Source organism: Falco punctatus (assembly GCF_963210335.1).
Source record: "Falco punctatus genome assembly, chromosome: 1".
In the NCBI taxonomy this organism is placed as follows: Eukaryota; Metazoa; Chordata; class Aves; order Falconiformes; family Falconidae; genus Falco; species Falco punctatus.
The window spans coordinates 70,426,272-70,438,387 of NC_137580.1; the positions used below are offsets into that span (position 1 = coordinate 70,426,272).

The 12,116-nt window shown below is 44.2% G+C and overlaps 1 protein-coding gene and 1 long non-coding RNA gene across 2 annotated transcripts in view; both read left to right on the top strand.

Annotated features, from left to right (window-relative positions):
- Nucleotides 1-560: 560 nt before the first annotated feature.
- PPP3CA (protein phosphatase 3 catalytic subunit alpha) overlaps nt 561-12,116 on the top strand; it is a 194,251-nt gene continuing 182,695 nt past the window's right edge. The window contains exon 1 of the mRNA XM_080368667.1: nt 561-694. Coding sequence (XP_080224793.1) covers nt 637-694 — 58 coding nt within the window. The 5' untranslated portion in view covers nt 561-636. The remainder of the gene's footprint in view (nt 695-12,116) is intronic.
- LOC308055107 overlaps nt 11,072-12,116 on the top strand; it is a 30,152-nt gene continuing 29,107 nt past the window's right edge. Inside the window, exon 1 of the long non-coding RNA XR_013924335.1 lies at nt 11,072-12,059. This is a non-coding gene — a long non-coding RNA (uncharacterized lncRNA). The remainder of the gene's footprint in view (nt 12,060-12,116) is intronic.

Here is a 12,116-nt window from a genome sequence, read left to right on the forward strand (position 1 = left end):
GCCAATGGCGGCGCGGGGGAGCGGGAGCCGGGAGGGCGGGGCCGGGCGGCGCGAGGGGGGCTGCGCCGCGGAGCGTGTGCAGCGCCGCGGGGCCGCGGCCGGTGTCGGTGCGAGTGAGGGGAGAGACCCTGCGGGGGGGAGAGACGGATCCGGATCCCGATCCCCATCCAGTGCGGCGGCGGCGGGAGGAGCCGGAGCAGCCGGCGGCGCGCCGCGGAGGAAGGAAGCGCAGGGCTGGCCGCTGCCTGTGCAACCTGGCTGTTCCTGCTGCCCGCGTCCACTCGCGGCTTTTCCTGCCGGCGCCGCCTGACAGCCGCCCGCCGCGGGTGTTGTCGCCGGGGTCCTTGGCGGGGGGGGAAAGAGCGAGCCGTTCTCAGCAGCCCGGAGGCGTGATTGAAAGCGAGCAATAATTAACTGGAGGAGGAAGAGGAGGAGGAGGAGGACGGGGGTGGAGGAAGACGAAGGAGGAAGGCACCGCGCGGCAGAGCCCAGCCGAGCCAGCGAGCGGCGGCGGGACGCGGCAACTTCGGCCGCAGCGGAGGAGCCGGAGCCCTGACCGCAGCGGCGGCCGCCGCCTCAGCCCGCGCCTGCCCTGCCCGAGGGGGGAGAGCCCCGCCGCCTCCCCGGCCGCCGGACATGTCGGAGCATAAGGCCGTTGATCCCAAGTTATCGACGACGGACAGGGTGGTGAAAGGTGGGTGCTGCGCCCCCGCCGCCCTTTCGGCCGGGTCGTCCCGCCGTGCCCCCGGCTGGGGTCGCCTCCACCCCCCCCCTTCCCCGCCCCGGGCAGGTACCGCGGGGCTGCCGGCGGCACGGCTGCTGGAAGCGGCGGGCTCGGCCCGGGGGCTTGCGCCGGGCCCCAGTGGAGGGTTTGCGGCTTCCCTCGCCTGCCCGCCCGGCGCTCCATTGCAGCATTTCCCCCCCTTCCTCCCCCCGCCGCCTCCCCCTCTCGCCTTGAAGGCGCTGCACAGGGCTGGCGCGAGAGAGAGGGGGAGCCCCAGCTTCCTCACCCGCCCCGGTGCCTGGGGGAGAGGGGGGCAGGGCTCGGCCCCCTCCCCCAGCCCGCCTGCTCCTCCGGGCATCCCCCCTTCCTCCTCCTCCGCCTCCGGACTGCGCCGCCCGGAGCCCCCCCGCAGGCTGCGCCGCCGCTTGTCACAGCCGTTCGGCTCCCCGCATGCAGCAGGGATGCCTGGAAACCGACAGCCGGGGCTCCGCTGCCCCCCGACCGAGCCCCCCTGCGGGAGGACCGCCAGCGCTGTCGTGTCGTGTCCCCCCCCGCCCCCCTCGCTCCCTGCAGGGCCGCCCCCGCGGCACCCGCGGCGGGGATGCCGGGCGCGGGGGGGGGCCGTGGTCGTGGGCGCAGGGGGGCGGCGGGGCGCGGGCGCTGTGGGAGGTGGCGAAGGCTGCTGCTGCCGCCGCCTCCTCCTGCTCCATCGCCGGCGCTTACCGCTGGCCCGGCCTGCGGGGATGTGAAGTTATCCCGCAGCCGTACCGCGGCCGTGCGGATGTGCGTGGGGGCGTCTGGCACACGCACGGACCGGCTCCATGATTCTCGCTCGGGCTCGGAGGTATGCGTGCGCTGCCAGCCGCGGCCCTGTAAACAAATTAAGAGTTTGGATTAACAACATATTGTGCCCTGCGGTACAGATCAAGGTCTTACTGGGGCAGTGCCCGATTCAAATCGCACATGTGCATGAAGTGTGTGTGTGTTCAGTTGCTTGCCGCGCCCCCCCCCCCCCGGGCCGCACCGCAGGGTGCAGTTGGACACCGTGTACTTCACCTGGCTGGGTTATAACTCGTGCACCAGTACAGCATGCTATAGTGGAAAAGCACAGATCCTAGGTGCAGTATGCATCCTTCCAGAACCCAAGAGGCTGTAAATTGAAATGGCCTTGGTGTATATATACGCTTTTGTACTTATGTGAGTGTACACCAAAACTGAACACTCAGTGTGTTATTTGGAAAGGCATAATACTTATATTTTTATATTTATATTTGTACTTACCTCCTCGTGCCTTTTAGCCTCTTACTTATTTTTTTTTTCCCTCCAAGTGAAATTGTAGATCTTACGATGCTGTAAGAAATGTAATTACAATAATTTTAAAAAAATGGCTCGGGAATTCACCTTACCTTCTTTCTAATATCTAGAATATTTACTACTGTTGTATCACGCTAAGTGTAGGCTTTAGAAGCCTCAAGCATCTATGTGTAACTGATGCTTATCTTCTGTAGAAATAACAAATGACCATCCCATTGGGAAGACATTTTCACAATTATGGGATGCCTAACTTATTTTTTATATTTTTTTATTTACTTTATTTAATCTGCCTTGGTCCTAATACGTGACCAAATGTCCTGATCTTTGCTGTGGCAGAACTTCCTTTGGCTTAAGTCCATGTTCATTATGAATAGGAATTATCTCTATGTTTACAAAACCCTCAGTAGTTTCAGCTCATCTTAATGTGTTTTGTCAGTAATTGCTTTTTGCATTTTTCACACCTGTAATGTCTCAAACGTCTGAAGGCACTATTTCTAAGAAAACTTACAGTATGTATAGTTAGATATTTTTATAAAGCAACTAAAACAGAAATCAACTTTGTAAAACTGAGTTAAAGTATTGAACAAAAAGAACAGGTCATACATGCTGCTTAAGTGTCCATCTCACCTGGTAACTTGTCTCATAATGTTAGTGTTTCAGTGGAGATGTGAAGATTTGTTTAACTGGTTCAGTCCTTTATTAAATATTGAAATCCTTTCAAGGTCTTAAAATAGCATCTAAAGAGAGTAGTACACAGTAAACAGATTCTTAATAGGATTATTCCTTGCTGTATTGTAGGGACTTTACACTGCCTTTGTATAGGTTGTAAGGAAATAGAGTAAGAAAACAATTGGTGGTAATACTAATAGATACAAGACAAGATTACTTTGTGTCTTTCCTATAGGACATGATTTGTACCTTCTTGAGATAAGCAACTGATGAAATAGGTTTGCAATGTTAAATGAATAAGGAATAATTATAAGAAAGAAAAAGGCACCTTTTAAGCATCTATACAAGCGGTTGGAGGGCCTTGGTATTTTAGAGAGGAAAACCAGATATTCCAGTGTTGGTGAGAGAGAGCCTGTGAAAACAACTTTTTATTTTTTTAAGTTGTAATATCATAAAACCTTACTTGGAAAGGAAATGTTTTTAACATATGGATGTAGGCTGTGGATTAAACTGTCTCTTCTGTTTGCATGTGTGGGCTTTTTTTGCTTGTTTTTATTGTTTGGATTTTTTTTAAACCCTTTAAATTTGCTGTTGCATGACAGGAGATGTCTCTTTCTAACAACAGTTCTGGGCTGGCTGGTGAAAATCCTGTCTTGGTACTGTTACATAACAGTGAGGTGGTTTGGGGGGGGTTACGGTTCCGGCAGCTTTGTGCAGATTGCTTGTGGCTGAGAACTGCCTCTTCGGGGGGTTGCTGTGGGTGTGCTTTTTTTTTCCCCCCCCCCCCTCTTCTCATGCTTAAGAAGCTCAAATATACTGAGAAGTAGGGTATTTCTATAGGTGAGGACCTCATCTCATACTCATTTTGCTTTGCTTATTGAATTGTCTGAACTGTACTTAAACTGATTTGAATCAAAAATAAATCATGCTTTTGGGAGAAGGGGGAAAAAAAGCTTAGGAGTCCCTAATGCTTATAAGGTCCTGGTCTTCTCCCACCTCTGTTATGCAGCTGGTGCACTACTACTTTTGATGGTTGGAGTGAAATTTTTGGATCTGACACTGTTGTGCAATGAGCAGTGTGAAGAAGTTGAAGTCCGTGTGTGACATTAAATTTCCAAAAGCAAATTATTTTTTGTTGAAGTTGACACAACTGTGTTCTGTTGACCTAAAGGAAAAGTATGTGAGTCCAGAGGATGCAGTTATGGTTTGAGAAGTAATTCTTTGATTTACTCTTGTGCCCTTCTGAAGATGACATGTATGTTATGCTGCGAACTAGACAATTCACCTTTACTCTCTGCATTTTGTGATCCTGTAGAGCAGTAACAGTTTGGTCTGACTGCAAATACAGTCACCTGTACATTCAGAAGTTTGCCGGGGCAAGGCTCAGGACAACATACTGTTGCAGCAAATGCTGACTTGATGTACTTACAAATTGAAATTCCTTGCTTTTTTGTTAGAGGGATGATGCACCCTTCACCTGGACAGAGCTGGTTTTAAGTTCTTGTTCTCCTTTAGGACTGAGGAAGCTATTCCTTATCTAAGCTGCTGTTAACTCCTGAGACTTGCCAGCCAGAGTGTGGGCTAGGTGGTTCTTGTGAAGGTAGTAATACCTGTTCAGGAAAAACTAGACTGAGGATACTAGCTCATTCCTCATGGGTCACATAACAGCTGTCTGATGTCAACAGCTTTTGGTCACTACTGACATAAGCAAGATTTGAACCCCACCGACCTGGAGGGAAAAGCTGTGTATCGTGTTACTTGACCTCCTTAAAATATTCAGTGTTGCGTTACTGCCTTCTAGAAATACTGTTCTAAAGCAGAGTAATCCCAAATAAAATCTTTGAAAGTGAACTGGAGTAGTCATACAAAGAAGTAAAGTCAGTATTTCTTGGAAATCCTGCTGTTAACTAGGTACAATAATTGTTGTGATTATTCTAGGCAGATCAGATGGTTATGTGGACTTGAGTGGTTTGGGGTTCCCCCCCCCCCCCCCCCCCTTCACCCCTTGAAAGAAAGTGGAGTTTTAATGAAGTCTTTTTATCTCAGCTGTTTAGATGGGTCGCTGCCACAGCTTGTGAACCTTGGTCTTGGTAATCTCCTTTTGTGCAGTGTGTGCGGAAGTGTCCGCATATCAACAATTGACAACACCCCAAAAACCTAGACACCAGCCTCTGCTGCCTCTGAATTTCAAACTGTGTCATTGTTAATGGTCTTGTAGTGTTCATGCTGTTGGTTGTTTGTAATATAATCTGAATGCCAGGTCATGATCAATAGGTTAGCCATCAGTGTTAATTTCAGGTTCGTGAAAGGTAAAATTGCTGTCAATAATGGGAATCAGCAGTGAAGCTTAGAGTTTCCATTAGTCCAGGGAGACTTGTGTGTACTCGCCAAAGGCTTGTGCTCTGGGCTGGAGTCCTGCATCGGTGTGTTGCAGAAGCCTGCCTCTGTGTCTCTGAGTCAAGTGTAATTCTTCCAGCATAGATGTATCCTGCGTGGTGCTGGACTGCTCTTCAGAAGTTTTTGAGTAATTATGTGATGACCTGAATGTCAGTAGCGTTGGTGAGTTTGGTATGTATTTTGGTGTAAACTTGGGTGTTAGGAAATGTATGACAAGGTCCAGTGTTACTTGTATAGTTACAGCTGTCCAACGACAACAAAGTAAATGTTTGTGTGCCCCCTCTTCTGAGGGTGCTGAAGATTCAGTATCTGCCTGATCCTCATGAGGGAAAGGAAGTAGTTGTTTTGTAGCAGTTCCTGTTGCCACAGGAAAGCTGACTCTACTTTTCTTTTAGTTAATTTGTCCTTATAGTACTTAGGAATTACTCACCTGCTCTGAGGAAGCCTAGTCTGTGTTTAAGGAGTGTTATTAGCTAAAGAATCCACCTTCAGCTATGCCAGAAAGGTGGCACTGCTACAGGTGGGGATTATCTGCTCTCCGCCATTCGCTTTTACCTTCATTCGAAGGGATGGGTGTGCTTCCATCTCAGCTTTGGTAACTCAGTAACTGCAGATCCCCTGGTACCTTCGTGAAGCAAGTGATACGAGATGCATCTGAGGGCAGAACACTAATGAATGCGCTTGCATAGGCTTTATGGTTACTTAATAAAGAAAATGAGGCTAGCTTGTTATTTTCTTGTACGTAACAGCTTTGTTCTTATCTAGTGGTCAAAACTAAGCCAATATGTGTAAGACTAGTGGATTCTGTCAGCTGAATGTGGCTTGGGTATTGCAGTCTTTTTGCGTTTTACATCACGTAAACCTGTAGATATGTGGGATGGGTGTATAACACTTGTAAATGATTGTGAATGTGGTAATGAGAAACTGAAACAAAACCAAAGTGCAGAGCTTGACAGTTATGCTTGTGTAATAAAGCTGGTGATTTGTTTTGATTTGTGAACTCACTGAGCCTCTTAGTCATTAAGATCACTCTGTAAATAAGCCCTTTAGTGAAACCAGTCCTTTGCTGTATAGGCAGAGGGGAAAAACCATGCTTGTGCTGAGGGCTGCCTGCCTTATGTAGTTATTGCTGCGCTATAGGGGTGGGTGGCTTTTCTCATGCTCTGTATTATGAGTGGCTTGTTGAGTGTGCTGAGTCTCAGGACTGATAGGACAAAATTGCCTTGTTTGTTTGAAAACCTTTTGTATACTACTAAATTCCACTTTGGCTAAAGCTGTCTTTTGTTACCTGCTCTTTTTGGCTGAGCCTAGGAGGAGAGCTGGTGCTTTTGATACCACTGGTGGTGGTAAGAAACTTAAAAGAGGAGTTCGTGCTGGATGTTATCAGCATTTACATTAATTGGAAACTGTGAGCCAGCTGAAGTCATTTTCCATAGTGGGATGTTGTAGAGAACAGTTGTTTCCTCTCTCCTATCTGTTCCCAAATTGAATGGTATCTACTTCCATTGCATGCATCCCACTTAGAGATGATAGATGTTGCATGGTTAGAGATGATAGATGCTTGTTTTTCTGTGCAGATTGTGGCAGGAAGACCAAATGCAAAATATATTTACCTTTGATTACATAACTTGATATTTTAAATCATTTTTTTGTAGTTCCATGGCTTCCAGAACTTGTCACATTCCTTTCTGTCTGTTATTTCTGAAGGGTTTTTCTGTCAGAAGTAATTTTGAGTAATGTCAATAAATAAGTACCTGTAGCTTGGAAACTCCAAACTCATGTCTTCCCCACCCCCACCCCCCACCCCCCACCCCCCGCAGTTTATTCTGTTTTGCTGAGTGGCTCCTACTTAAATTACACAGGCAGCACTGTAATTTAAAATTTGAAACTTCATTTAAATATGAATATTAATACATCCAAGGTTTCCCAATAATGTTGAAGCAGCATGTAGTGGGGGATATTTCCCTCTTTATACCTTCAAATAATGTGGAGAAAAGTACTTCCTTAAGAGTATTTTAAAATACAGAGATAATGCTTAACACTTTTCTCAAGCATGCCATAAAAGAAGCCACAAGTTTTTGAAGTAAAAGCCACTTCAAATCATCTTTGTGAAAAGGTGCCTTCCTACATTCTTTTGTATGTGGTTTCAGGAGTCAAATGCAAGTTACAATTGCATAATGGTTCTTCAGCTGAACACTTAAATCATTTCCTGTTCTGATAATCCGTCATTTACCCTGACTTCCCCCCATAAAACATCATTTTATGGCTACTCAATCAATAGTGGTGGAAAGTATCATCCCAGTTCTGAAAAATATTATAGCGTATGTGCAGCCTAGTTCACATCAGTGCGCAGCTCATTGAGTGATCTGCCACTTGGTTTGTAGATTCAGATGTATTATTGCTGGATGTTGTACCCTGGGTATGTTTTTCTTGTTTTCCTTTAATTATTGAATGAAGGAAGAGGTAAAAGATCATATATGCAGAAACAGGGAGACAATAAGTGCTATGATAAATTTCTCTTTTAAAGATAAAAATCTGAACTACTTACCCCTACCCTATTTACTGTTCCACCAGAAAGCTGCTACTGTTGAAATAACATCTCCAGAATACTACCTCCTTGACAGCCATTTACATGCATTTTAAACTGATACCTATATTTACAAGCAAGGTTAGTCATGTTAATGTTGATGTGGCAATACTGCTGTATGGGGAGAATGTGACTGTCTTATTTAAGATTGAATTACCATGCCAGCATAATCTCCAACTAATTTCCAGCTAATACCATGTATGTTTGGAGCAGAGTGGAAAGGCACCAGAGGTCAAACCCGGTGTTTTTAGTTAGAAGTTAATTCCATGTGCTTAAGGTGGAGGTGGTGTGCTTTCCTTTTAGGGTGTACTTCATGAAGTTTTGGAAAACACATCGTTCGAGGATTGCCTACCACTCAAACTTCTTCCTACTTCAAAATAAAGCTGTGCTGTATTCAACTTGTTGCAGCTTTCTTTTCGTTTTGGCAAGTTGTGTGGTGTTTTGTTTTTTTTTTTTTAATACTTCCTCGTGTTTCAATATGCCCTTTCTTTTCCTGTCTCTTCCTTTCCTATACTTCTGTAGACTTTTCTCTCCTTATTCTCACACTTACTGCTAAGTACCTCGAGCAGCCTAAGCGCTGGTAGTTGTGATTTGGGGGTGCGTACCTACACAAGAGGTTCACCAAACGTGGTGTCTTTCCTTTGGTGCATCTGTAGGCCCATGGGGAAGCATATGAGAATAGGGGAAGTGTATTCTGCCTCTTCCTCAGACTTTTGTGTTAATTCTGCAGCTAGCTGCTGACTCTGTGGCTTTCTTCGCAGTGAATAACTCTGCTATCAGTGTGCCGCTCAAGCTCTACACAACTTGTCACAGAAGGATGTCTCTATTTTGCAATTCAGCTGCTGCTTGCAGGTTACTTAGCAGTAACATTGAAAACTCACAGCGTGTGACTGTTAGTTTCAACTCATGTAGTTTGCAGAAAGCTGTGAGGGCTAGCAGAGACAGTGGTGTGTTTTGGTTAACTTGAGAAGAGAGGCAGTGTCAGCACTTGTGCTTTGGTGTTTTTGTAGCCCAGCATAGAAGTTAGTTAGCAAGTGCAGGTAAGATTTGGTAAAGTTGGTAATACTTGGAAAAAAATGGGTTATGCAGATGTGATTCTGCAGACAGTCTTTAACACTCACTTTGGGCATTGTTCAGTAGGCTTAATTAATAGAATCCAAACTACAGGCTTTTGGCCTAATTTAGTGTGTGATTGGATTTTAATTTTTAATTTAAACTTTTGTGACATAGATTGTACAACTTTGTTTAATATTTGTTTTCACTTGCTTGATAGTGACAGCCCAGTAATTGTGTGGCCACATCAAGCAAAGTTCCCAAGTTGTTCATGTTTTGAAGTAGCCATCATTTGGAAAGAAATCCTTTGCAGCCTAGTTAGATGGCCCAAAGCGAGAAAAAGAGGTGCAGCTTCTAGAGCTTTTTCCATTGCTGCATTTGGTTCTAAGTACCTATTTAACGATTACTTTTCTCTTTCTTTGGGTAGGGATGCTCTGTTTTTATTGTGTTTGTTACTGAGTCCCACATTGGTTCCTATGAAAATGAGTGTATGTGGTGGTAGTCTTTCTGAAGTGTTTGGAATTCCTCTTTGAAGTGTTTTTATCTCCTGAAGTGGAGAGACTGGTAAAATGAATGCTAGTTTTCCTAATAAATTAGTGATTTCCTTGGTAACAGGGAGGGGAAAAAAACCAAACCAACAGTGCAGCAGCTTGTGACTTCTTTCTGGTCTATAGATCTACATGGGTGATTTTGCAGGGGAAGGCATATGGCTGGAGAGGAACATATACTCATGTATTTTCTCTAGAAATGACATGAAATTACTTGAAATAGTATGATCAGGTCCTGTGGAGATTTTTTGTGGGAATACAGGCTTTCCCCTAGCTTTTTCTCCATCTGTCAAGGAGTAATGTGCCAGTAGAGAGAGTTATACCTGAAAATTCTTTCTGCCTCTGTGTGGAGTTTTTTATATTTTAACCTTTTTTTTGTGTTTGTGTATTTGAATCCTTATGAAAAATCTGATTTGGTTCATATATAGTGCTGTTAACAAAACAAGTAAAAGCTTCTAGATGGGGAAGCCCACCCAGTTGTTGGCTCCAGAGAAAAGATGTTTCATCATCCCTTTTGGACTTGAGATAGTTTTACTCAGAACACCTCTTTTCAATAACAAATTTGGAATTTCTTGCCTGCATTTTGCTTTTATTACTGGAAAAGACAATTTAATACTTTTTTTACCATAGGTTTTTAAGCAGTTTAACGTAATTGACAACTTGAATGCAGAACCATTCATACAAAATCCCTTCCTATCCCCCCAAACACAAAAAAACAACCCGTGAACAGAACTTTAAGAAAAAAATCAAACAGGATTAAAATAATTTTTTAGTCTTTTTTTCCATGATGCACGCCAAGTTTCAGTTTGATGTAGATTACAATGGTCATACTGTGTTACAGTCTTTGAAAAAGTGCAACTGGTCATTAGCTGCAATGACACGAACAGCTGTAGTATTTTATAACAGCTGGGAACAATCTAGTTCTCTTCAATAACTTTCTTTTATTGTTCCTTTCATGCCATTTTCAAAATGAGAAAGTCAGATTATTGTATTTTTTCTCTATTTTACACCAGGGATTTCTTCATAGGCAGTGGTGGCAATTAGGTATCAAAATATGTCGCTGCTGTTTGTGGCTTGGAACATTTCCCTCTGCAGGACCTGCTTCATAACCTGCTGAAATCTGGGGGACTTGGAGTCTTTTCATTAACTTGAATAAACTGTGAATCCAGTTGTCATCCTAGAACTTAATTTTGGCTTTCCTTTTCCATGCATGATTTCTCTTTGGTTTAAACCACTTTTTATATCTGATCTCACGTAGCTTAGGACAGGACAGCACTAACTCTCATTTAACACTGAGCTGAGTGCAACTCTACTTTGCAGTGCTGTCATCTAGCAAGTGCAAAGGGTCCTGTCTGTTTGTAGGTGGCTAGTTTCCCAAGAAATCATTTGCTTTTCTGTTGCTGTGTCTTCAGAAGTGTAGTCTGGAATCTTTTCTATGTATGTATGGTTGTGTTTTATTGGTGGAAAACCAAGTAGGAACCTTTCTCATGTGCAATTTTTTTGGATCCCCTTATAATGAGTTTTCTTCAGTAACGAACACATCTACATTGCCTTAAATAAAATCTGTTTAAACTTGTTATTCTGGTGTAATAGAGTAACTCTTCATATTAAAATCACACTGGTAGTACTAAAGATGTGCTCTTAGACCTCCGCAGGAACATAATCTTCCCTGAGAGACCCACTGTTCTGTGTCACACGAATGGTGGTGGCTGTGATTACTAGAGAGTAATGAATACTAGAATACTAATTTAGAATTAGTAGAATTCTAGAATACTAATGGCATAAACAAGGTGTGTTGGGTGTACAGCTGGGGACTTCAGGGAAGAAGTGAAGAGCGCAGTACACAAGGGTATGTGTTCTCAGTGCAGTAAAGTTTTATTTAGGGAATCCTGTCTAGTTTAGAAATTAAAACCAGAGAGCTGTTTTAGGGGTGCTTTGCCTGATGAATTATGTTGGCTTAGCTGAATATCTTAGAGGTGGCTGTGCAGTAGCTACTAGGGAGCTTGACTGTCAGTGAGCAGAGAACTGGCAAAGGTAGTTGTGTGAAATTTTTAGTTACATATTCTGTGTGTATAACTTTAAAGTTTGGTTTAGATGGTCAATGAATGGCCTTTCTGCATCTTAAAACTTTCCTGAGATAAAGTGCTTAACTGTTTCTGTTAACCATGACAACTTTTAAGCTGTTTGGGCTGAAGTGAGGTTACTTTAGGTAGAGGGAGGAAAGGAGGAGTGAGCTAAAAAAAAACCACCGTATTTGTGTGCTACAAAACAGGAAGAACCTGCATTCATTTCAGTTGACAAATTAGTTCAGCTTCTGGGCTGTTGACCACCTTAGCAGGTATGAGGTTGTTTTCTTTATCATTTAACCTTCTGCTCACCACTCCACTGGACAAATAGCGTATCCTTAATTTTGATGAATGATGTGTCAAAGAACCTTTCTCAACAACTTGTAACTAAAAGGTATTAGCTCTGACAGCTTCACAGAAGCACAGAATGGTTGAAGGTAGAAGGAACCACTGGAGGTCATCTGGTCCAGCCCCAGCTCTCTCAGCCTTTCATCACAGGAGAGATGCTTCACTCCCTTAAATCATCATAGTGGCCCTTTGCTGGACTTTCTGCAGTTGTTCCATATCTCGCAGTTTCTATGTGAAATCTAAATGTAAATAAAAGTTACTTTATATGTATGAAGAACGTGCACATGAGGGAGAAGCATACTTCTTTGCTTTTTAACAAGGTACTGCTGCTTCCCTGGAGCTCTGAAACTCAGGTGACACCTACCTCACATGCAAATACTGTTTTGCTTCCCTGGAGCTCTGAAACTCAG